We start from the raw sequence: 25,209 nt of genomic DNA, 5'->3' as shown, positions 1-25,209 counted from the left end.
ATCTCATGGCTACTGAGAATGAATAAAATCAAATTATTCTATTTCTCAATGTTTCTGACTTGTCTATTTGTTCATTGGGTAATCCTACACTGAAATAAGTCTCAGCAATAGAAATAACTTAGGTGCATATGAACTCAACCCAAATGTATAATTTGATCATGTGAATCTGATCTCATCAATCAACATGTATGTATTGGGTTCACATTCATAGAGGGCACTCTCCACATTCTTTTAATTTTTTTTTTCCCTAGTTTTATGCAATGATTTTCCGTTTTCAATTTGATGAAACAAAGGCAACCTAACTTCGTATACAGGAATGGCGAGTGTAAGAACCATTAAGGATGACATTTCTGGTGTCGGACACAATTCAGTACTTAAAATCACGCCGACGAAACTATTCCATTCTATTCACGGGACTATGTTCTTCATCTCGTCCCACACATTTATTCGAACACTTAGAACCAAGTTTGGTTGGCAGACCCTAGAGACGTCTTGTCTCTTACACTCGCCTCTTTAACACAGACGCTAGGCGTTATTTCATACTTACACAGAGCCTAAGAACCACCATTACATATATTATTAATCTTCTTCTTTCTTCATGCAGTTGGGTAAGAAGCTTTCGTGGCAAGACCACAGAGACCAGCCTTGGAGCTCACGTCCTTCTGGATCCTCATGTACCCGTTCTCGCCCCACCCGGCGCCCCACGAATTCTTCAGCAGCCAATACTTGGTCCCGCCAGAGGTCTGCCCGTACCCGACCGCCGTGACTGCATGGTTGATGTGGGTCCCGCACGAGCCTGTGAATACGCCGCTCGAGTAGAACTGGAACTGGAGCCCTCCCCCCTCAATTGCCACCGAGACCGGCTGGTTCGCCACAGCCTGCAAGAGGGCCGTCTCGCTGTTGACTGGCACGTCCTGGTATCCAGTTATCGACGCGGAGTGGTCAGCCATCTTGGCTGAGTCGCAGGTCCCGTCATTCCCCCGGTAAGGGTAGTTCGCCTCCGTTGTGAGGCCACCATTGCTTTTAATGAACTCAAAGGCGCTGTCCATGAGCCCACCCCGACAGCCATGGTCGATACCGTTAACGTCACAATCCACAAGTTCTTGCACCGAGAGTGACACCAAGTTCCCCTTCTTGAGCATGGTAATCCCTTCCATAGCCGCCACTGCCGAGAATGCCCAGCAGCTTCCTGCATTAAGAGATAGTAAGTTTCCGCCGGCAGGCATACAGAAATTATTCAAATTAATCTACAAAATAGCACACATATGTATATGTACAGTATGATAGGTGTAAAATGTATGAAACAGTGAATTACAGACAATATTGCTATCCGTTATGTGTACAATTGTTGCCTCTTTTTTTAACAGCTTGTGTACGACATGAGAATTTTGACATTTTGGCAGGACAAATATTGATTTTCCACTCACCACAGCGGCCTTGATCCTTGATAGATGTCACAGCCTTCTTGGTTCGCCAGTCCAAGGCAGGTGGGATGGCCGTGAAGTTCGCATACTTGAACGGTTTCGCATCCATAGAGGACACGACCCTGTTGGGCGTCCTCTTGTAGCCGGTGTAGGAAGCGCGGAACTCCTCGTTGGTTAGGTCCGTGAACTTGTTCGCAGCAAGTTTATACCCCACATCTTTACCATCATTAAAGGCATTGATGCGCTTAACATTCTCTTTAAATATCTCGTACCGTTTGGCCTTTTCGGTCACGTCCTTGTAGACGCGCCCATGGATTGCCATCCACTCCTCATGTTGCTTTAGCAAGTGTTCCTCGCCAAGAGGGCGACAAAGCGTTTCCGAAACAGAAACTATAATGACCAAAAGGATGGCTGATGTGAGGAATGAGAGTTGGTTTTGTTTGGCCATGGTACTGGTTTGGGTAATGTCTAGGACACAATTGGAGGGAGGAGTTGGTGAATGTGTCTTTCAATTTGTGCAAATCTCTAAATGGGTGTGAGGGGTTTTTATAGACAAGATGCTGCTCAATTGTGGTCACTCTCACTTTCTCTTGATAATGCTTCAGTGGACCTTTTGCTTCTCTTTTGTGCCTTGGTAGCTGTTGTGACTTAGACCCCAAGAAATTAAGCTTGCTATTGCACACTCGTCATGAATAGCACATATGCAGTTGAAGTGACTCTAGTTCATTGACTGATGGGTGATCAAACATTGTTATGAAGTGCAAAAAAGACATGGTTCTAAGAGGCTTGCTGGTTTTGTGGTGGTCTCAACTCCTATCCAAGATCAACTTGGCAGATCAACTTGGCCCTATATGTGTGTACGTGCCTCCATATATGTGTATGTATTGACATTTTCAACCTTTCATAAACTATATTATGTTGGGTTGTGGTTCGTATTATCCATCGAGCGAATGGCATGGGGGTTCCGCTCTAGTTTGGGCTTGGACCCATGAATAATTACTATTATATACAATTCTTTCTTTTATAATTGAGAGTTGTAACATAAAGATATGATATGTTAATTATAGTGGGATCATCAACTCGATGTAGCCCTATCTTGAGAGTGAACTGGGATAAACTTCGCATCTCGATTTCTTTTTCTTGCATTTTACTCTCTATTTCGTTGTGTTTGAACGCTTAATCCTAACATATTAGTACGTGATTATATGTTAGGTATGTAGTTGCATCTATGTTTTTCTTTTGATCATGTATCAGTTGTGGTGATTCACGTTCTTATTGGAAAGAACTGGTTTTCTTCAGTGAAACAGCTAGCTTAGGTCAACATCTGCTAAGAAAATATTATTGATCTTAAGTGTGTGATTCATTGGCAATAAATGGTGCCACGTAAATGATCATCAATAACTGAGAGTGGCCGGTGGGGGGCAACAAGAAACTATACTTCAACACTGAAATTATATTCTATGACCAATATCAACTTTAGACGACCATTGGATGAGTTCCAATTTTGTTGACTTAACCATAACGTGTTTTTTGAGTTTGGGAAGAACTTCTAGATTCCTTTGTTTGGAATTACGGATGTAACTCAGTCAAGTTATTCATGAGCTATTCGAGTTCGACTTGTTGATTACTCAAACTCGACTTGATTCTTTTTGAGTTCAAGTAGCTCAAATACTGATCAATCGAGTCTAGCTTGAGCTCGAAAATAATTGACTTTAATAGCTAAAAAGCCAAGTTGAGTTATTCAATCTTCATGTATTTTAATTATACATATGTACATGTTAATAAGTATATACTACTGTCCAATTATAGTATAATTCCATGATTCAAGCTCGAGTTTGAATTTACTTTAACTTTTGAGGGAGAACTATAATCTAATTGAGTCGAGTTCAAGCTTATTGAAAGTTTATGTAAATCGAGTATCAAGTCTCGAGTGTTGGACTGGCCGTGTACTCAACTCGATTACACACATGCAACCTAAGTGCAATAAATTAATGACTTATTTGGTAAACTTTCCACGAAAAATGTGGTGACCTCATTAAACATTAAAGAAAAGTTGAATGACTACCCATATCGTTACTCCCTTTTTATCTTCAGAATACTTGCTTTTATGACGAGGAAACCCTAACTTAAGTGGGTAAACTTTGGTCTCGTCAAAGTGCCTCCATAAATTAAATGAGGATCGAAGGCCGTATATGTGACTAGATCAGAGGAGTTTGGTGTGGCGTCCGCGGTGAGTGGAATTCGAAAATCATCCAACAGGTGGTCGATTAAGAGATTTGTGTCAAACACAAGAAGATCACTCTTTCGCTTACCACCGGAAGTCAGGAATATAAGGAAATACAAAACTTCCATCTAAGAAACGGAAGTCATGGGGACCTGACGACAACAGCGCTTCTTGTAATTGATGGAAGGTCAGGGCTTGGCATTAAGGGAGGCAGTGTTTCAAGCTTGCATTCTCCTCGTTCATGGTGGGTTTACCGCTCTCGCTCTCTGGAGGTGTCAATATTTTAGATCGAACCATCTAAATCCTGTCGTTTCATTTCTCTATTTGTCTTTCATGTCTCTGTTTATCCTTTTTTTCGGGACCGAGATCGTCCCTTAGTGTTACTTTACTATCGTTTCCGAAGGAAAAAATGAAAATTTAATTTTTTATTATCTAAGTTGATCGCAAACCTACAAAGTGAGGTGCATGTGTGAGGATGTTAGGCGAAACAAATCTCCCGTCAAATCTATGGTGTAACTTATAACATTTAACATATTGTAATTGGTTTATAATGATATTATCTTAAGTTTTTTAGTGAAGGCCGGGCTCAAGCTTGGGCTCTCCTTGAAGATATCTCTTGGCAAGGCATTCGGATTTTCGTTGTGAATTCTCAATAAATGGTATCAAAGTCAATGATTGATTGGATTTATCAAGCCCAACTTATGTAGATCAGCAGTCGGTGAATATCTTAAAAAATCAATATCACATATGACTCTTGTATTGAGGTGGCAAATAATGCGTTTTTGTAGAGTTTGGTTGGGCCAAAGGGATTAATGGGAAGTTAGAAGGGCAGAGCTGTTTCTTTTGCCAAACTTGACCGGGTCAAGGTGCGGATTCGAGTTAAGATAATATTGCTATGGAAGGATACCTGGATTCCATGGTTTAGGGGGCCTAATTTAGGAGGTTCGCAATTGAAACGCAAATTTTTAAGATGCAAGTATGCGGGTGTTAGACGAAAAAATTTCCTCATCGCTGATATGGTGTAAGATGAAGATGGAGTAATTAACATACACTAGTTGACCCATTGACTTGAATTTTTACATGGAGATTGGGTTTAATTGGATAACGTTGGCGAATTCGAATTTGGGCTCTCTTGAACGATGTACATGGCTCCTTGGTGCGCTGGCCACCACTCCTGCTGTCGAAACAATTAATCGCTTCTAGAGATTCACGTTTCCTCCCTTCTAGATATTGCCTTTTTGGCTCCACGTTGTATTTCTTTGTGGAAGAAGGTAGTGGGTGGGGCTGATCATCCCACTATCAGAGTACAATTCCTTAAATAATCTATTCGCCGAAGGCTCGTTGGATAAAGTTGAAAGTTTAGTGCTGAGAATTTAAGCACTGCATTTTAAGTGCCGATCATTTTAAACGTCGGAAGTTCAAATAAAAACTTATTTAATAGGTTATTGAAGGAATTGGTAACAAAATATTATTGATTTTCTTCTTCCTTACTTCCCACGACCTTTTTGAATTTTCGACACTTAATTATGTTATCGACAGGCCATTAAGTAATTATAAAGCTTGATGGGCTTCAACTGCAACCGTACTTGGTCAAACATCAGTTCCCGCGAGGAAAGATAAAATTCCGAACCTGTTGAATATTCCACTTTCCCACTTTCATCGAAATTAAAAGGAGAAAGTGGATAAGTGTTGTCTCCACTTTACAACATCATCATAGTCAGTACACATAGGAGATAAATATTAGGATTAATATCACAAAAAATTCCAAACTAGTATACATATGATAAATTTATCCCAAACTTATTTTTTCGCCACGAAAAATTCTAATCTGATATATCTATGATAAATTTACCCCAAACTAATATTTTTATCACAAAAAATCTCAAAGTGGTACACCAGTGACAAATTTACTCTCCATTAGTTTTCGTTAAATTTTATGATCAAATTAATGAGTTAGATGACACATGGTAGTTGACGAGAGCACTATTTTGGGATTATTACCCTACTTTTGTTCCAAGAGTATCAGTTTGGTATTATTTGTGATATTAATCCAATTTAATTGACATTAAAAAACGGTAAATTTGTCACAACTGTATCAATTTGAAATTTTTTGTGGTAAAAAAATTAATTTGATGTAAATTTACCATAAGTGTATCAATTTATGATTTTTTGTAGTAAATTTATCATAAGTGTATCAATTTGAAATTTTTCGTGATAAAAAAATTAGTTTGGGGTAACATGTTACAAGTGTGCCGGTTTGGATATTTTGCGGTCAATAATTAATTTAGTGTAAATTTGTTATAGATGTACTAGTTTGAGGTTTATTATGGTGCTAGCCCTAAATATCAATTCATTTGCTGCAATTATTGCTGGACGTGACTCATGAAAATCTGTTCGAAATGAATTTTATTTATTATTTCCATAATTTGATAATTTAATATCACTTAAAAGATTAGTTAACGTGTCTTCTGAGCCATATGTTTTGCAAGCAACTAAGGAAAATTTGCGGTGTGTTTTTTTGTTGTTGTTATCATAATGGAAAAATTACGATGTTCAATGCGCTGTTTTCTCGTGTTTTGTGTTGTCATCTTTTGAAAACCGAAACATGTCCAATATGCATGTTTAGTGCGCCAAAGACACCCAATAGCAAGACTCTTGTTTAATAACGAATACTTGGACTACTGACAATTTTGTCTGACGTTAAAGATAGTTCAAATTTATCTGAAGATTTTCATCATTTCTATAAGTTAAAACACTTTTTTTTGCGTCTTCTCCAGAAAGGTGAAAGATTTTTTTAATGAATTTAATTTGGAAGTGCTTTTAGAATTGTCCCACTCTGCTAAGAAAAGACGTGATGTTCCATATTAGAAACCTAGAACTTTGTTTTGCCGAATTTAGTCCCACAACCAAATATATTTCATCGAAAGTCGTTCCTCGGCTCTCAATTAAACGAGAACCGGTCTTATGGCGACTTCAGACAAGAAATATCCAGGCATATAAGAGAATTAACAACTTCAATTTCGATAGTATTGTATGACACAAGTCGTGCCAAAATTGAATCGACGACAATGATTGGAAAGTACAATTGTTACAAACAACCAAACACATATAGACCATGCCGAATTTTAATCAATGACAAACCTTCACCACATAATGATACTACACCCGGAATTTAATTAAAGATGCAGTACCCACAACACTAGAACAACGCCAGAATTTAATCAACGGTCCAAATCCGAAAGCTAAAACTAAAGAAAATAAAATGTAGTATAGGAAAGTAAAGATGAAGATAGTTAAAATTGATTGATTTGTGCAGTGAGCCTTTTGAAGAGTATGATGTGGCTATTTAAAGCCTACAATCAATAGTTATTGACGGAGGTTACAAATAGAGGGTGCCAACAGAGGTCATAAAGGGAAGTTATCAATAGAGAAAGGTTACAAACGATTATCGATGATTTTTTCCCTCCACTACCATGACAGTTTTCTCGATTCCACCATCTTCACGATTACTTTTTTGACGATTGCATCCGATATTGTTGACTCCACATTTTTCGATTCATTCAAGTTGTCGATTCATCACGTTATCAATAATTCGATTCATGACTGATTAAATTCTACTCTGATTAACTAAGTCTATCACATGTCAAAAATAACAACAAAAAAAATCCATCATTTTTTGGTGTAAACAAAGTCCCTCTTCTTGTCGAATTTTATCTTAGACAAATTCATCGTAAGACACGTTTTGTATAAAGTCTTCATGTGGTTTTCTATCTCCGTCTTTAAGTAATTGTTCATGCTTAGACACTCGGTTGCCCATCAGAATAAATCGGCAAAATTTTGGCCTTCAAAATTTTCTCTAAGATTGAATTTTAATCCACTTAAAGCCAAATTTGTGAATTCTTTCTCAAGGAATGAAGTACGGAATCTATTTCTATCCCTCTTGAATCCGGACACAAACCGATCGACCGACTCATTATCTTATTAATAGATTATCGCTAAATCAGCAACTGGTCCTTATAGTTATCATTCTATTAAATTGAGAATGCAATTGTCTTTTCATTTTAGCCCATGTATGGATGAATTAGGAGGTGATCTCGTATACCATTTAAATGAAACTTTTGGAAGAGACAAAGGGAACAACCTAAGCGTTAGGAATTCATATGTTCTTGCCTCTCCACATTGGGCTATAAATTGATCAATATGTTCGACAGTCGATTGGTCATCTTCGCTAGTGAAAACATTTCAAATTTTCTTAGGTAAGGTATAGTGTCAACCCAATTAGGATATAGCTTCCTATGTATTGGCCTGACCATTCCATTGTTGGCATCTAATTGTTATAATACGAGTTCATCCACTTGATCGGGTTACCTTTCTTGCCACTTAGGTTCATGGTAGATATGTCAATGGATCTAACATTCTTGCCCCCTAGATTTAGGGTTGATAGGATTTTTAGGTCTTTGCAAAATGCTCACTGGTGGTGGGATTACATGGCCTAAATTATTTTCACCGTTCAACCGATTAAGAATTAGAGGAATAATGCCAAAAGCAAACTATAATATTAGGCAAATTACTTCCATCGATAACCATCGTCCCACAAGTTTGGATCGTATCAACAGTTTCAGCCCTTTGCAAATTACTTCCACCAACAAATATTGTCCCACGGGTTTGGGTCGTACCGATACTTTTAGCCCTTTGCAAAATCCCGGAGGTTGTGGGATTAATAGGATTCACTTGCATTTGAATTGACTGGCTCGAAGTTCTTGATCGTTGATGATGCATATATTTGACTTATATTTTGATTATATTTGATGGTATTTTGGACAAATATTCGAATAAATAGAGTGGAATTTATTTGTTTTTATGCATTGTGATTAGGTAATGGTGAATGATGCAATCATGAAGATTTTGAACGCTTTTGATGTGATTTTGAGCTGTTGGTTGGGATTATGCGTATAAAAGATTCATTTTCCAGATTTTGTGCGAAGAGCCATGCCCAATGTCCTGTTTATTTGAATTTGTGTGAGGTTTGTGACTTGGCAGGTTGATGGATGATTCTTTATGCATTGACTTAACTTATATGGAACTCATTTGTGTGAATATTCTAAAAATGTTCAAGCCTTGTGTTTTATGATGACAAGAATTATTAAAATTAGTTATTTATTGCTTGAGAAATTGAGACTTGTTGGTTATGTTGAGTTTATTATGTCTTTTAGTATGTTGAATCATGGATTAATGAGGGATTTGTGCGAGTAATGGTTGGATGTTGTTGGTTGACAGATTTGGGTTATGCTTGAGGACAAGCACTGGATGAGTGTGGGGGAGTTTGATGATGCGTATATTTGACTTATATTTTGATTATATTTGATGGTATTTTGGACAAATATTCGAATAAATAGAGTGGAATTTATTTGTTTTTATGCATTGTGATTAGGTAATGGTGAATGATGCAATCATGAAGATTTTGGACGCTTTTGATGTGATTTTGAGCTGTTGGTTGGGATTCTGCGTATAAAAGATTCATTTTCCAGATTTTGTGCAAAGAGCCATGCCCACGTCTTAAGGTCGCGCGGATGCAAAGCTGGTGCAGAATTTGCAGATGTGATTTGGCTATTTATTTCCATATTTTCCAGATCTGATTGCGGAGGATTTTTTGTACTTAAATAGAACTCTTAATTAGGGATATTAGGAAGAAGTTTTTGCCTACTTTTTCTCTTTCCATGTTGGATAGAATTTCTTTTTTCTAAGCTTTCTTTTTTATTATTTAAGAGATTGAACGCAAGAGGAGAGGAGAGATTTGACTCCAGAAAATTCAAAAGCATATTGTTTTTCTCTTTTGCCATGCGTGGCTAACTCCTCTTTAATCTAGCAAAGGTTTATCAAGGTTCAAGTTCTTTCAAGTTGTGAGATCTAAACTTAATTCTCCTTCGTAATTTCTGTAGTATTTATATATTCTTTGTTTTATTGTTTACCTTTGCTTGGTTAATTGTTACAATAAGAGCTCGTTGTGCAATTGACAAGGTGATAGTTGCCAATTGAAATACCCAAACCCGTAATTGTTTAGGTGTTTTAATGATCGTGGCAGATAATATAACTTGATTAAAACCAGATTTTCAAGTTGTATTATGAGAATATATGGTCTAGCTTGAATAGGTTACGCATGTGATTTATTGGCTAGGGTTGGGTTTTTCTCGTTTTTCATGCTATTAGCGAATTGAATCTTTGGCGCATGTCGGGGTTATTCGTTAATAAAGGATTAATCATAGGCGCGTGTCCGGTTAATCTAATATTAAGGAAAGATAAGCTTGTTAGAAGCGTTTCAACAACCATAACCAGTCTATTGCAGTGTTTGAAATTATTCATTTGACTCAATGATCAACTTCCGAACTTGAATGAGATTGCCTTTGCTAGATGTTGCATAGTCTGATTTTTATTTATTTATTTCTGTTTGCTTATTTTATTTAAGTATATTCTGCATAAAACCCCCCCTTTTTAATTTTACTTTTATTGTTTACTTGGTCTTCAAAGAATTAACAATTTGTCGGTCTCTGTGGATTCGACTCTGCTCACCCTAAGTACAATTTATTTGCAATTTGGAGAGTAGGAATTATATTTGGTGGATTCGACAAGCATCAATCGTGCATGACCTCATAGAAGATGTTGATGATCATTGGGCTTGACCACGTTGATAAGGTATTTCATCATGCGGTTAGTCGTTTCCCTCCGATGTTTGTCAAGAATCTTCTTCATGGTAGCCAACATTATAGGACTTGGCTCTAACTTCCTTCTTTGCTCATTGATGAGTTGTCATGGGATGTTAAGATCTCCACCTTGAGTTTGATTCGCCACCGGCTGCGCATATGATGACTTAGAACGTCCTATGCCCTCATTGGTAGGTGGTGGTGGCAAACTGTTATTGCCAGCATTTTTAAGATCAAGTTGATTTCTCGTACACACCATCATATCTCCTCAAGTCAACCACACCGGTCCCATCGAACGCGCCAGTAATTCCAATCTATCAAAAGGGTAATAATGATTTTGCAAATAATAATACTCTAAATAGTTTTTATTGTAATTAGATCACTTAACATTCTCTTCAATTACCAAAGGCACTAAACTTTCATTTGTCTCGATGAAAATATTAGGGAAAAATCCAAAAAATGCCCTGAAGTCCTCTTATTTTTTCAAATAAGGGCTCAAAGTGAAATATATTTCAAATAAAGGTCCAAAGTGACATAGTACGTTTCAATTAAGGGTCCGAAGTGGTCATAATGTTTCAAAAAAGGATCCGGCCTGAAGGGCGTTTCCGTCATTTCACATTTTAATTTTTTTATTCATTTTCTGATTAAAAAAAAAGCCATACACAGGCGGGAGGGCTGCCCCTCCCGCCCGTGGCCGCCAGCCCACCGCCGGTGGGGGGTCGGCGATCGCGGCGAAGATCGGCGGGGTCGTCGACGACCTCGCCGGCCAAAGGTGAGGGCCTCGGCCCCCGGCCAAAACCGGGAGAGGGTCGGGCCCTCTCCCAGATCTGGGTGAGGCCTGGTGGACCCCTCCCAGAACGGGGACCACCGGCCGTCGCCCGGGATTGGGCCGGGGTCGCCTTGACCAAGCGACCCCCCACCGGCGACGGGGCGACAACCTGCGATCCTTGATGCGGGCGGGGGCTGCCGGCCCTCACCCGGATCTGGGATAGGGCCCGACCCTCTCCCGATTTTGGCCGGGGCTAGAGGCCCTCGCCTCTGGTCGGCTGGGTCGCCGGTCTTAGCCGAGGCACCGGTAACCCCGCCTACCGCCCTCCAACGGTGGGGCGGTGACCACAAGCGGGAGGGCTGCCCTCCCCACCTATGAACATCCACTTTCTTCTTCTTCTTTTTTATTATTGAAAAACAGATAATAAAAATATAATAAAAAATAAAAAAAATTAAATAAGTAAAAAGAATAAATTGCCCTTAAATCATGTCCTTTTTTGAGATTTTATGGTTACTTCAAATCCTTATTTGAAATAGTATTCACTTGGGGCTCTTATTTGAGAAAATATAAGGACTTCGGGCCCTTTTTTGAAACAATGTTCACTTGGGGCTCTTAGTTGAGAAAACATGAGGATTTCGAGCCTTTTTTTGGATTTTTCCAAAAATATTATTTTGATTGAAATCCGATTAATGGCATGACATGACATTGAAGTCACGTCCTACGTGAAACTTATATCTTCTTTTGCTACAAATAAAATGCAAATTCCGTGATTTGTGGACTTTTTGTGAACCGTTTTTATCAATTTTTTAGTTGCTTGAGGAATAGGATGATTGTGGGGGAAAAAAAACGAAAAGAACATAGGGATTCGCATGTTAAAGAAATAAAAGTACTACATATCCCTAAACCATTGCAAAAATTTTTAATTTGATCCGATGAATTTTCTTTTAGTGCAATTGGGTCCCAAAATTGTGTAATTTCTTGTCCGCAGCGATCCTCCTGTTATGGCAGGGAAAAAAAAATCGATCTGCCCGTTCAGCAGACGTGGCCGTAGCACATCTAGCGACGGACATATCGCAGCACATCTAAAGCAACCCCCAACTGGCAGCCCATACGTCACCGTACTATCAAATTATCAAATACCATAAGCCATATTTTTTCTCTTCAGCCCAAAAAAGAGGCCATAGTTCTCTCCAAGTCAACAACCTGGCTACAGGACAGCAACATTTCGGATCTCTCTCTATCTCAGCTAATTAGCACCCATTAGTATTAGTTCAATGTTGATAGTTCAGCCACCCTCAGCGGCATCTGCGTGGGTTGTTCCCAGCCGCAACGTCTGTCTAGGCGTTTCTCGCAGCTCCCACAAAACAGAGACAGCAAGATCCTCATCATCGTCTGAGCAGTCGTTGAGACGAAGCGAGGCCACCGTGCACGGCCTGCCCCAGACGCAGCGGCGTGGGCCTCTGACTCACCGCTGCTGATCTGTGTTGGGGCCTTGCCAAGATACGAGGCAAAGGCCACGGCCTCGCCTGCCTTGGCTTGCTGCCTGCAGAGGTTAACTCTCTCTCACTCTCTCTGCACGCTCTTGCTGAAATGAAGGCACCGATAGCTTCGGGTTCACGTGAGCCTAGTGACCGATGTCGGATCCTCTCCGATGCCTGGACAACACTTTCTCTGCCTCCCTCGCGCAGCCACCAACGCTCCCCTTCTTCCTTTGTTCTTTTCTTCCTTCTCTATTTGCTTCTGCATCTTCTCTTCAGATTTTACATTACTAAAACTTCAAAAATCATTACCAATCCATAAACATTTTGCAATAATTAAGCGATTTTCAATTCTTTATCCTCCAATTTCCTATAGTTTGTTTACCGCATCTGTATCAAATGCACTAGGATGTTTTATTTTGTCCTAAAATGTACAACAGAGGGAAAACATATCTTGATGTGGACCTTGCAACAATGGCTATGTCCATTTAGTCATCAGGTAATATTTGCACCGAAGCAACTCTTAGCGACGAAAAATGAATGTTTTCTATCGACTAGCCACGAAAATAGTTAGGTATAAATTATTGTCCATTATGACAATGTTTTCTGTCGACTAATTTTCGTAAATGATATAATTTAATATCAAAATATATATTTTTTTCAAAAATCTTGCATTTTCGTGAACAAATGCACCCTAAGTGAAATTGAGTGGAGTAGGAATATCTCTTGACTTACTACAACTCCTTTTTAGAGACCTCCCATGATGAGGTAGTAGACTTATGTCGAATCCCTACAGACAATAGTAAGAAGTTCTCTGCAATTTTCTTTCATTGAACTTAGTAGAAGGACATAACATGATTGGTAAATTTGATGAATGACTTAAGGATGAGTTATGATATCGTCTAATTTTACAATAGTGTGCGGATTTTCATAGAAAGGATTATTGGAATCCTCTAAACTTACTCCACTATAATATGGTCCCACTCGTGGTGGTCTGAAGTCTATCAAGCAAAACACATCACAGGAGGACATTTCGTTTTCCATCATTTTTCCCCTGCAAAGGTGTTTCCAACTGAGAGATGATTGGCTGACGTAATATATTGTCTCAAATGACGTTTCTTCAGCTTCATGGCATGCTTGGACACAATTCAAGACTTAAAATCACGCTGACTAAACTATTCCATTCATTATACTGTATAGTGCAATCATTTGAATACTTAGTACCAAATTTAATTGGCAGGCCCTTAATTTTGCTAACGGTATAACAGTTTTTTTATGTAGGACACACCATCCCCTAGTGACGTATTATCACTTACACTTGCTTCTTTTGCAGGGGCCCTAAGACATCGTTTCATATGTTTGAGTGAGGCTAAGAACCGGTACGACGTATATAAGCTAGTATCATGCGGTTGGGTAAGAAGCTTCCATGGCAAGACCACAGAGACCGGTCTTAGAGCTCACGTCCCTCAGGATCCTCATGTACCCGCTCTCGCCCCACCCGGTGCCCCACGAATTCTTCAGCAGCCAATACTTGGTCCCACCAGAGGACGTGCCGTACCCGACTGCTGTGACGGCATGGTCAAGGCTAGTCCTGCACGAGCCCGTGAACACCCCGCCCGAGTAGAATTGGAAAGAGAACCCGCTCCCCTCGATCGCCACCAAGACCGGCTGGTTCGCCACGGCCTGCAAGAGGGCCTTCTCGTTGTTGGCCGGCACGTCCTGGTATCTGGTGATTGAGGCCGCGATGTTCACTGTCTTGGCAGTGCTGCAGGTCCCGTCGACCCCCTGGTAAGCGTAGTTCACCTCGCTCGTGAGGCCGCCCTTGCTTCTGATAAACTGGAAGGCGCTGTCCATGAGGCCACCCTCGCAGCCTTGGTCGATACCATTGACGTCGCAGTCCACGAGTTCTTGCCCCGAGGGCGACACCAGTTTCCCCTTCTTGAGCATGGTAATCCCTTCTATAGCCGCCACGGCCGAGAACGCCCAACAACATCCTGCAGAAGTAGAAAGCAAGTTTCCTCCAGCAGGCACGCAGAAGTTGTTCAAGTTACTGTGCAAAGGTATCTAAGGTCAAAACATGCAACGCAAGCGGGGATCAACATCATCCAAAAACGAATTTCGGGTAAGTTAATCCTAACACTCCTCTTTTATTTCGTTATAATGAAAAAGTTTATGAAGAAACATTATCTCAATATGCTGCCATATATCGTTTACTATTTAATGTTGGTGAAAATTTTGATTTTAAATTTTTTTATAAGCACTACATGTACTCCGCAAGCAAAACTCTATTCCGAGAAATACTCTTAAACGGGAAATTTTTGGGCTTTATAAAAAAGGAAAAAAAGATTTGAAAAACTTTTTTACGAATTTCAATGGACGTGTACATATAAGTAGCGACATTTAGAGTGATCCTTGGTAAACTCATTCTTATATGGGTATCACATGTCATTGAATATGTGACAATTGGAACGTTTAAAAAAGAGTTATTGCATTTTGAGTTTTTGATGATAGGCATACGACTAATAATATTTATAGAGTAATTAGGCAAGTTTTAGAAGAATATAATTTGATTAATAAAATTTTTTCAGTTGGTTTTGATAATGTTGCGACAAATACTACTTTCATTCCCGATTTAGAAAAGATTTGTAAACCCGCTTTTGGTAGACAATTTTGTCACATTAGATATGCTTACCATGTTTTAAATTTATGTGTACAAGATAGTTTACGAACTCTTGATACTTTTCTCAGCCCAATAAAGAAAGCAATTCAATTTTTATGAAAACATTTTCAAATTATGAAAGAATCGGGTAGATTTTGTAAAGCAAATAGAATACACCAAAAAAATTTCCAAAAGATATTCCGACTCGTTGGAATTCTACCTATGAGTTGCTTAATCAATCTTTTACTAATAAAGATTTATTATGTTCGTTTATTTCGAATAATATTTTCGAAATTAATTTACTCTCGTAGGATTGGGATATTTGCAAAAAAAAAAATAGATTTTTTAAAAGTTTTTGACGATGCAACTTATAGTCCGTCTGGTGTTTATTATCCTACTATGCATTTATTTTTAATAGAGTGTGCTAATATTGCTAGTATTTTGAAGAATATGAAAAAGATGACCAATTAGTTCCGACTATTATAGCAATGCGAGGAAAATGGCTGCTTTATTATACTGAAATTTCTTTTATTTATTTGGTTGCTTTTGTTTTCGATTCACATATGAAATTAGATGGTTTATGTGATTATCTGAATAGCTATTATGAATGTTTACATTTGAATGAAACAAGAAATGTTAGAATTACACAAGCAAATGTTAAAGACGTAATAGTAGAATTGTATAGTGAATTTTGTAGTATATATAGTTTAGGTGATAGTGGATCTTCCCAACTTAGTATCGTACAAAGCGAGGAGAGTAGTAGAATTAGTAGAGGGTACCAAATGTTGATAAGTAGGTAAAAAAGATAAAAGGGAGCAACAAGTACTATTTCTGAAATAGAGACCTATTTAATAATTTCTTTTGAGTTTGGTGAATCCAAAGGCATAGATTTTCCAATTCTAGAGTAGTGGAAGAGGCATTCAACTCAATTCCCAACCCTCACTCTCATCATAAGATAGATTTTAGAAACACCTTGTTCAACAGTTGCGGTTGAACAAACATTTAGTGCTAGAGGATTAATTTTGGTCGATCGACGTTCAAGATTATATCTGGATTCGGTAGAGGCTCAAGCTTGTCTCGATGGTTGGACAAAAGGCTCAATTTCGGCAATAAGAGATGGATCGCAACGCAGAAGCCTCATTCTTCAATGATGATTATGGAAATACCACCGCCACGACTACTGGAACAGTTAACGACGATTGACGATGAGGTAAATTGGGGTTATCAAAAGTAAATGAACCACATGGGCTTTAATTTTTCTATCCCCAAAAAGATATGTAGGCGCTTAATGATAATTCATTAAATTCAAGCCCCTTTCTCCTTCCTTCCGCCCTCCTCCCCAAATTTCATTACAATGTACAATTTGATGATAATTTATATTTGATAATTTTTTTTATTTCATAATTTATTATTTAAAAATTAAATATAAAAATCAAAATCGGAACCGGCCAGCTCCGAACCATGGCCACCTCTACCTAAATCTATCAACAACTATTACAGTTTCATTTACGGCAAGTAAATCGACAATATTCTATGGTAAATTTTCAAGCGCTTATTAAATAGCTTTTTATTGCTACTTGAAGTACTTAAAATTCAATATTTCAATTCTCCGCATTTAGTTTGTAATTTTATCCAAAGAGTCTTGAGTTAATAGATTGTTTGAGGAATTTTAGTCTAATAGTGGATTACAAACAATGCCACCCAATACCTTCTACCACAAAGAAGGGAAAAATGAAGCCAAAAAGGCAATGTCTGGAAGAGAGCAAACATGAATTTCTAAAAGCAATAAAACGTATCGGCGGTGGTAGTGCTCGCTAGGCGGACCAAGGAGCAATGTAACTCGTCCGAAGAGATCATTCGGAGGGAGCTCAAGTTTGAAACCCTCATTATTATCTATTTAGATCTTATCTTCACTTGAAAATCTGAGGCAATAAATTATTGGCCAATTAGTACCCTCGCACTTGCACCTTAACTAATCTCCCATTCATTTGTGAGTATCAGTACCGCTCGTACCTTTTTCTCGCACGAAATTTAGATGTTTTCTGATTTTTTATATTCGTACATTTAGGTTATTGTTTTTTTTTTTTTTTCATATTTTGATAATCTCATTGCATAAATAAATAAAGAAAGTAAAAAAAGTCATTTAGATGCGTTGGTTTTTCTCGCATTTCACGTTAAGATTAGTTTAAATTAATTCCTAGTTTCATCGTATTTATCGGGAAGTATTTCATCTATTAGGTTACTGCTCGTTCACTTTTCATGCATAGCTTACGAGGTCCTGTCTGAAGGCATTATAACAAAGCCTTGTATTAACTTTTTCCGATAATACTCGAATTTTTTTTCACATTTTCTTTATATACTTTTATTGAATTTTTGTTTGAGCTCTTATGTGTGGAAATATAGAATTGCATGCTTAGAAATACTAATCGGAAAAAGATTACTTCAAATAATCTTTTATTAAAAGAGAAAATGCATCGTAAATAGGTGGCGAGTAAAACTAGCATAAGCAAGTTCTTTGAATCCTACATCCCTAGTTCGCAGAAGCAAAGCTTGCCTCTTATGCCTTATACGACTCCTAACCAGCTTGTGAATAGATCATTTGGAAATTTTAATTTATATATAAAAAATCAAAAATCAATATATTTTCCTTTTTCTCCGACGGTCGATGGTGACTATTGGTGGCGGCGGCGAACCACGGGGGTCACGGGTGGTGGTGCACGATGGAGGAGGGTGGCGGTGTCCGGCGGTTGGCTATGGCGGTGTACACCGGTGGTGAGCTGGCTAGTCGAGCGACGAGGGCAGCGAACGAGGAGAGGAGCTAGGCGGCAGAGTGTTCTTGCTTGAGGCTTTGTTCTTTTTTTTTTTTTTCTATGTCATGGGAACAAAGTGAGAGCCTTCTTTGAGCATTCTTACTTTATTAGTCTTGTTTCTTAAAAGTGATTTTGGAACAAAGAATCAATATTTTTTTATTCTAGTTTTTGCTCCAAATCTATTCTCGAGAACAAAATCAAAGAGTTTGAGAATCAAAATTATTTACATTACTAAATAGGTTTGTCATCATTTTCTATTTCGAGGAATAGATTCAGAGAATTATAATCGTTACCAAGCGGATCCTTAATATTTGTGAAGCATGGTCAGCTTCAACTTCAACTTTACTTGGTCAAGAGAATAATATCAAATTCCGAACCTGGTGAATATTCCACTTTCATCGAAATCAAAAGGAGAGAGCGGATGACCGTTGTCTCCATTTTACAATATTATCATAGTCGGGAGCACATCCGCAATGGTTATTTGTTCATTTCACTGAAATTATTGCTTGACGTGACTCGGGACTAACGTTTAGAATGAATATCACCTTTTTAGAAATAATATACTATTAAAATTTGAGATTCCACTATTACTAAATAGATTCTATTAAGACCAGTAATCAAGCCAATTAAGTAGGAAAAGGTTCTCTCCACAAGTATAAACAAGCTGTACCAAGCCAAGAAGATAAGATTTGTTAATTCCTTTATGAGATTGACGAATTACGGGGCTAAATACTTTGCAAGTTTTTAGGTATAATCGGTGGCTGAAAACTACGATAATGCTTGAGTAACTCGAATGTGATTGTAATCTTCATTGTATTGCTTACTCTATAGTCAAATTCTTTGCTGCTCTCTTCGTGAACGTAGGTTACCTCGATCGAACCATGTAAATCTGATCTCCGATTTATATTTATATTTTGTCTATTTTATTGTTTGATCGTTTGTTTCCGCAACAAAAGGGGTTGGTTTAGATGGCAACAAAGTTTGCTTATTTCTTTGTATCTTGGGTTCAAACATTGTTGGGAGTACTTCAAGGGCAAAGTCCTTAATTTATTAGGCCATTTGCGGAATGCACCCTAAAATTAGCCCGGAGAGGTGAGCTAGCTTATGTATGCAAGAATTAACCAAGACAACGCTTTACCTTCAAAACGAAAAAAAAAAAAAAAAAACAATTGTCAATTCAAATTAATGGAATGGATGGAGAACACATGCACGCATGCGCGGACAGATGCACACACGAGATCATGGTACATATCGTATACCAAAATGACAATAGTACAATGTTTAAAATGAGGCTAACAAATTGCGACCTATCAAAAGAATAACAAAGGTCACTTGGGAAAGTGGCTTAGTCGAAATATACAAAAGTCGGCCCGAATACCACCTTAGTATTAAAAAAGCATCGTCTAGTGATAAGTTCAGTCCAAGTTTAAAAGGTGCAATTGAGGTATTAAAATTATCCTCCTCTTGGAATGGTTACATTGCTATCACATTCTCCAATATCAAAGCCATATTTATGTCTTCAACCCCCAAAAAAGGGCTAAAGTACACTACAAGCGTCAAAACTTATGTACATCACTCATTTTAATGCCAAAACTTTCAAAACGATCACTTAAGTGCCAACTTTTTTTTTTTTTAAAAAACGATCACTTTAGTGCCAATCTGATTTGAGCTGCCATGACTCGCCGAAAATCCGACATGGTTTTTTTTTATTAATATTTGAGCTGACGTGACTTGCCCGAGTTTGTACTAAAGTGAGTGTTTTTAAAAAAAAATTGGTACATAAATCATCATTTTTAAAAAAGGTTTGCACGTAAGTGATCATTTTAAAAGTTTTGGCTCTCAAGTGATCGTTTTTCAAAAAATTTAGCACTTAAGTGATCGTTTTGAAAGTTTTGGTACTAAAATGAGCGCGATACACAAGTTTTAGCACTTATAGTGTACTTAAGCTCCCAAAAAGCCATATTTCTCTCTCCACAACACATCAACTTTTCAAACGTCTCTCTCTATTTTGTTTATTTGTTGGAAAGAAAATTTTCATTTCACATAAAAAAGGAACATAATAAAAACATAAATTTCACAAAACAAGTAAATCTGAAAAATGAATCAACTTGGTACATTTGCATAGACTCGCTCACTCCATAAAGACAGATATGTTATAACATCAAAGCACAAATGGTGGGAATCTCGCATCGTTATCAATGATGAGCACACACCAAAATTTTTCTCTCTAGGAGCTACGGTTACGTCAAAAGGTGATGCGTGCCTAGTCGACGTCCTTGGCACCATCACTTTATCGAGATAACAACAATACCAATATAATGAAACATCACAGAAAAAACCTTGTAATTTCTAGGTCTATATCTCGATCGAAATAAAAAAAAAACAAATCTAGATCTAGTTCTAGATCGGGAGAGAAGAGCTACAAATGAGATATCAATCGAACACAAATCATTTCAAATAAGCCGATTGCTAAAGGCAGTAGCAGAGAAACCTTGGAGATTTGTGGAGCTCTCGACTTAACGGAGTAAGCACCCGAAATAGGAACAAACAAGCATATTCGTAGGGAGTAAATCCTTCCAAGTTACTCGCACTTCGATCTTCAGAGCTTACAAAATTGTCCACTTCCGTGGAGAAAGTCGACCACATCATCCACAAAATGAGTGAAAGATAAATGACTTAAGTACACTACAAGTGCCACAACTTGTGTACGATGCTCATTTTAGTGTCAAAACTTTCAAAACGATCACTTACGTGCCAAAATTTTTGAAAAACAATCACTTGAGTGCCAAAACTTTCAAAATGATCACTTAAGTGCCAACTTTTTTTAAAAAACGATCATTTAAGTGCCAATTTTTTTAAAAAAGATTACTTTAGTATCCGTTATTGATAAAAGAGCAACGTAACTTTTATTTCAGAGATAATAAAGAGTACTTATAGGCTTAGCTTAGGGTTAAGCCTAACAATACATTTACGCAAATACCCCCAACTTGCTAATACTCTAAAGTAATAAACATAACACTCCCCCTCAAGTTGGAGCGTACATATCAAAAAGTCCTAATTTATGACAAATATATGAAACTCGCCCACGTCGAAGAGGCTTTGTAAAAATGTCTGCTAGTTGCTCTTCAGAACGTGTGTGCACCAACCGTATGTCTCCACAATTCACTTGTTCCCGAACAAAATGACAATCCACTTCTATATGCTTCGTTCGCTCGTGAAACACCGGATTGCTTGCAATATGAATAGCAGGCTGATTATCACAACAGAGAATAGATGATCCAATTATAGGCAGTCCAATCTCGGCTAATAACATACGAACCCATTGAAGTTCACCCGTAACATTAGCCATAGCACGATACTCGGCCTCTGCACTAGATCGAGAAATAACAGATTGCTTCTTACTTTTCCAAGACACAAGATTACCACCAAGAAAGACACGGTATCCAGAAGTAGACCGCCGATCCATGGGGCAACCAGCCCAATCTGCATCAGAATATCCTATCACCTCCAAAGATTCGGGGTTAGAATAACCAGCAATATGAAGATGACCACGATTATGAAACACAAGTCCTTGACCTGGAGCTCCCTTCAAATAGCGAACAATTTGTAGAGCGGCTTGCCAATGAGTAGTACGAGGAGTGCTCATAAATTGACTTACCACACTAACTGCAAATGAAATATCCGGACGAGTAATGGTAAGATAATTTAACTTGCCTACTAAGCGACGATACTTCTCTGGATCATGAAGAAGTTCTCCATGCTCATTATCAAGTCTCACTCCAGGATCCATAGGTGTGTCTCCAGGCTTAGCATCATGTAAACCAACCTCCTTAAGAATGTCAAGAGTGTACTTTCATTGTGAAAGAGCAATACTATCATTAGCATAGGCAACTTCAACACCAAGAAAATATCGAAGACGACCTAGGTCTTTAGTGTTAAACTCCTTTTATAGGAACTGCTTGAGTCGTTGTATACCTTCAACATCGCTTCCTGTCACAATGATATCATCAACATAGACAACAAGAATAACACAACCTTTTGAAGATGACATACTAAATCTTGAGTGATCCACACTGCATTGATGCATGCCAGAGGTGATAACTGCATCACTAAAGCGGCCAAACCAAGCACGAGGAGATTGCTTAAGTCCATAAAGAGCTTTTCGCAACCGGCACACCTTCTCCCCCCGAGCAACAAACCTAGGTGGTTGCTCCATATACACCTCCTCGTGAAGATCACCATGGAGGAATGCATTTTTGACATCAAGTTGATGAAGAGTCCAGTGAGACCGAGCAGCCAAGGAAATAACAATACGAACGGAAGGAATTTTGGCTACGGGAGAAAAAGTCTCATCATAGTCAATACCATAAGTTTGAGTATAGCCCTTTGCCACAAGACGCGCTTTTAAGCGCTCAACTGAACCATCTGGATTGTGTTTGACAACAAAGACCCAGCGACAACCCACCAAATGTTTATTCGCCGGCAACGGAACCAGCTCCCAAGTCTTGTTATTATGCAATGCAGCCATTTCCTCCTTCATAGCACGAGCCCAACTTGGATGGGCCAAAGCCTCCTGCACACAACTTGGCACAAACACGGATGCAAGGGATGACACAAAGACAGACAGCTGAGGGCTTAAGTTACGATAAGACACGAAATTAGACAGAGGATACCGAGATCGAGTGCGGTGAGCAATAGGAGAACTGTCGGGAAGTGGTGGAAGAGGATCGGAAGCCTGGATTGGAGGTGGTGGTGGTGGAACGCTTGCTGGTGGAGATGTATGGCCCCAAATTGGGCGAGGACCACGTGTATAAACCTGAAGAGGAGTCGATGCTGGTGATCCCGGATCCGGTGGAGTATCATTAGAATTAACAGGTGGTTGCTCCGGTTGAGAGAGAGATGTTAAGGGCGGCGGAAGATCCATGGTTAATGGTTCCCGAGGATGAACAGAGCCAAAATATGTTTGATCCTCAAAGAAAGTCACATCAGCAAAAATATACTCTCGACGACGAGTAGGACTATAACATACATACCCCTTTTGAGTACGGGAGTATCCCACGAATACACATTTTTCAGCACGAGGTGATAACTTGTACAAACCAGGAGACAAAGAATGAACAAAACAGGCACATCCAAATATACGAGGACGAATAGACCATAATGGACGATCGGGATGAAGAAGAGTATAAGGAATAGCTCCTTTCAACACGGAGGATGGAAGACGATTAATGAGATGACATGCTGTAAGAAGAGCATAGCTCCAGAAAGACTTAGGCATATGAGTATGAAGAAGTAGGCAACGTGCAACATCCAACAAATGACGGTTCTTACGTTCAGCAACTCCATTTTGTTGTGGAGTGTGAGCACACGAGCTACGATGTAAAATACCATGAGACTTGAGAAATGGAGTAAAAGTAGAAGAAGAAAAATACTCACGAGCATTGTCCATACGCAAACACTTAACAGAATAATTATACTGAGTACGTACTTCATTATAAAACTGGAGAAAAGAATGAAAAACTTGAGTACGATCTTTTATTAGATATAACCAAGTGGTACGAGTACGGTCATCGATGAAAGTGACAAAATAACGAAGACCAAATGAAGACTCTCGACTAGGACCCCACACATCGGAGTGAACTAACTCAAATGGTTGGGAAGCACGACTCAAAACTCGAGGGGAAAAAGACGCATGATGGTGTTTGCCCAACCGACAAGTTTCACAATTAAATTGAAGACTCGAACTAGACATAAAAGGAAATCGTCGGAGTACGTCTGCTGATGGGTGACCAAGACGACAATGTAACCTATATGAATCATCCACAGCTTTATTCAGAACTGTTGTAGCAGCAACAATAATCTCGGGATCCGGGATGTACAATCCACCGATCTCACGCCCACCACCTATTCGGCGTCCGGTCTTCCGATCTTGAAGAACACACGAAGATGAAGAAAAGATAATATCGCAATCAAGATCACAAGTAATAGAACCGACGGATAATAGATTGTGAGGGAAGTGTGGAATATGGTAAACAAATGGTAAGGAGACAGAGGAACTCAATGACACACAACCTGCACCAGCTACTTTGGATTGAGAGCCATCTGCTAAGGTAACCGACGTAGAAGGAACAGATGAGGTGGATGTGAGAAGACGAGAATCACCAGTCATATGATGAGTGGCACCTGAATCAATAATCCAAGGAGGAGTACTGGAAAGTAGACAAGTAGGATCGTTATGCTGTGCCAAAGTAGCAGTAGGAACAATACCATTGGTATTACGTCGTGCTCTAACCAACTCATCATATTCTGCAAGAGTCAAGTTTATTGTAGCTTGTCCGGAAGAGGATCTAGGTGAAGAAGTCCAAGGTTCAGTATCAATAGAGGCATGTAGACCCCGCAGCTCGGGATGGAGGTCATAACAATAATCAATAGTATGCCCGGATAGTTGACAATGCGTACAAAAGCGGTTCCCTCGACCACCACCTTGAGCTCCTCTAGAAGCATTATTACTACCACCACGAACACCACCTCGGCTTTGAAAACCACGACCATGACCACGATTGGAACTGTCAGAACTCCATTGTCCACGACCATTAATACGACCACGAGTCCGTTGACCTCCACGAGCCACCATAGCACTACTATCTGACATTGCTGAAGTCTTGGGATTGGAAGTATAACGAGCAGCTCGAGAATACACTTATTCAATGGAAGGGAGAGTGCTCTGAGAGGTAATCTGTTGTTGAAGTGCATTGTGATCTGGACCAAGACCTCGAAGAAAAAGTACGGTCATCATGTCCGCTTCACATTGTTGCATCAGAGTAACCGTGGTAGCCGGTAGAAAATAAGACTTGAGGCGCTGATACAAAGACGCAAAACGAGCATAATATTCTGCTAACCCAGCATCACCAATTTTGGTTTCAAATAAAGCCTCCCACATATCACAAACTCGACTCATGTTATTCCGTCCCGAATATAGTAAAGCACACTTTATCCATACCTGACGGGCTGTCGCAAAATCCATGAAAAGATGGCGAATCGATTCAGCCATACTTCCCCACAACAACGTACGCAAAGTAGCATCAACAAACTTCCATTCTTCTAGGCTGGCTAAATCTTCAGGTGGTTCTTCTTCAAGCCATCTAGA

General features: G+C 39.0%; 2 protein-coding genes and 1 long non-coding RNA gene across 3 annotated transcripts; 1 reads left to right on the top strand and 2 right to left on the bottom strand.

Annotated features, from left to right (window-relative positions):
- Positions 1 to 406: 406 nt before the first annotated feature.
- LOC115752935 (senescence-specific cysteine protease SAG12-like) lies at positions 407 to 2,244 on the bottom strand. Its single transcript, XM_030691371.2, has 2 exons — positions 1,428 to 2,244; positions 407 to 1,189 (listed from the first exon to the last, which is right to left on the bottom strand). Exons 1-2 carry the CDS (start codon positions 1,870 to 1,872, stop codon positions 597 to 599), a joined length of 1,038 nt encoding a protein of 345 aa, XP_030547231.1. The 5' UTR covers positions 1,873 to 2,244; the 3' UTR covers positions 407 to 596.
- Positions 2,245 to 2,827: 583 nt separating this feature from the next.
- LOC125316672 lies at positions 2,828 to 23,428 on the top strand. Its single transcript, XR_007199765.1, has 3 exons — positions 2,828 to 2,838; positions 6,355 to 6,357; positions 22,981 to 23,428. It is a non-coding gene; the product is annotated as an uncharacterized LOC125316672 (long non-coding RNA).
- Positions 13,591 to 14,586, bottom strand: LOC115752944 (senescence-specific cysteine protease SAG12-like). The gene is given in 2 exon segments (XM_048285570.1): positions 13,591 to 14,561; positions 14,563 to 14,586. Coding segments are annotated over 2 exon segments (591 nt in total). The 3' UTR covers positions 13,591 to 13,994.
- Positions 23,429 to 25,209: the final 1,781 nt, after the last annotated feature.

The sequence above is a fragment of the Rhodamnia argentea genome, chromosome 9 (genome assembly GCF_020921035.1).
Source record: "Rhodamnia argentea isolate NSW1041297 chromosome 9, ASM2092103v1, whole genome shotgun sequence".
NCBI lineage: Eukaryota > Viridiplantae > Streptophyta > Magnoliopsida > Myrtales > Myrtaceae > Rhodamnia > Rhodamnia argentea.
The sequence above is the reverse complement of the archived record's forward strand: the minus strand, read 5'-3'. Positions and strand labels throughout refer to the sequence as shown.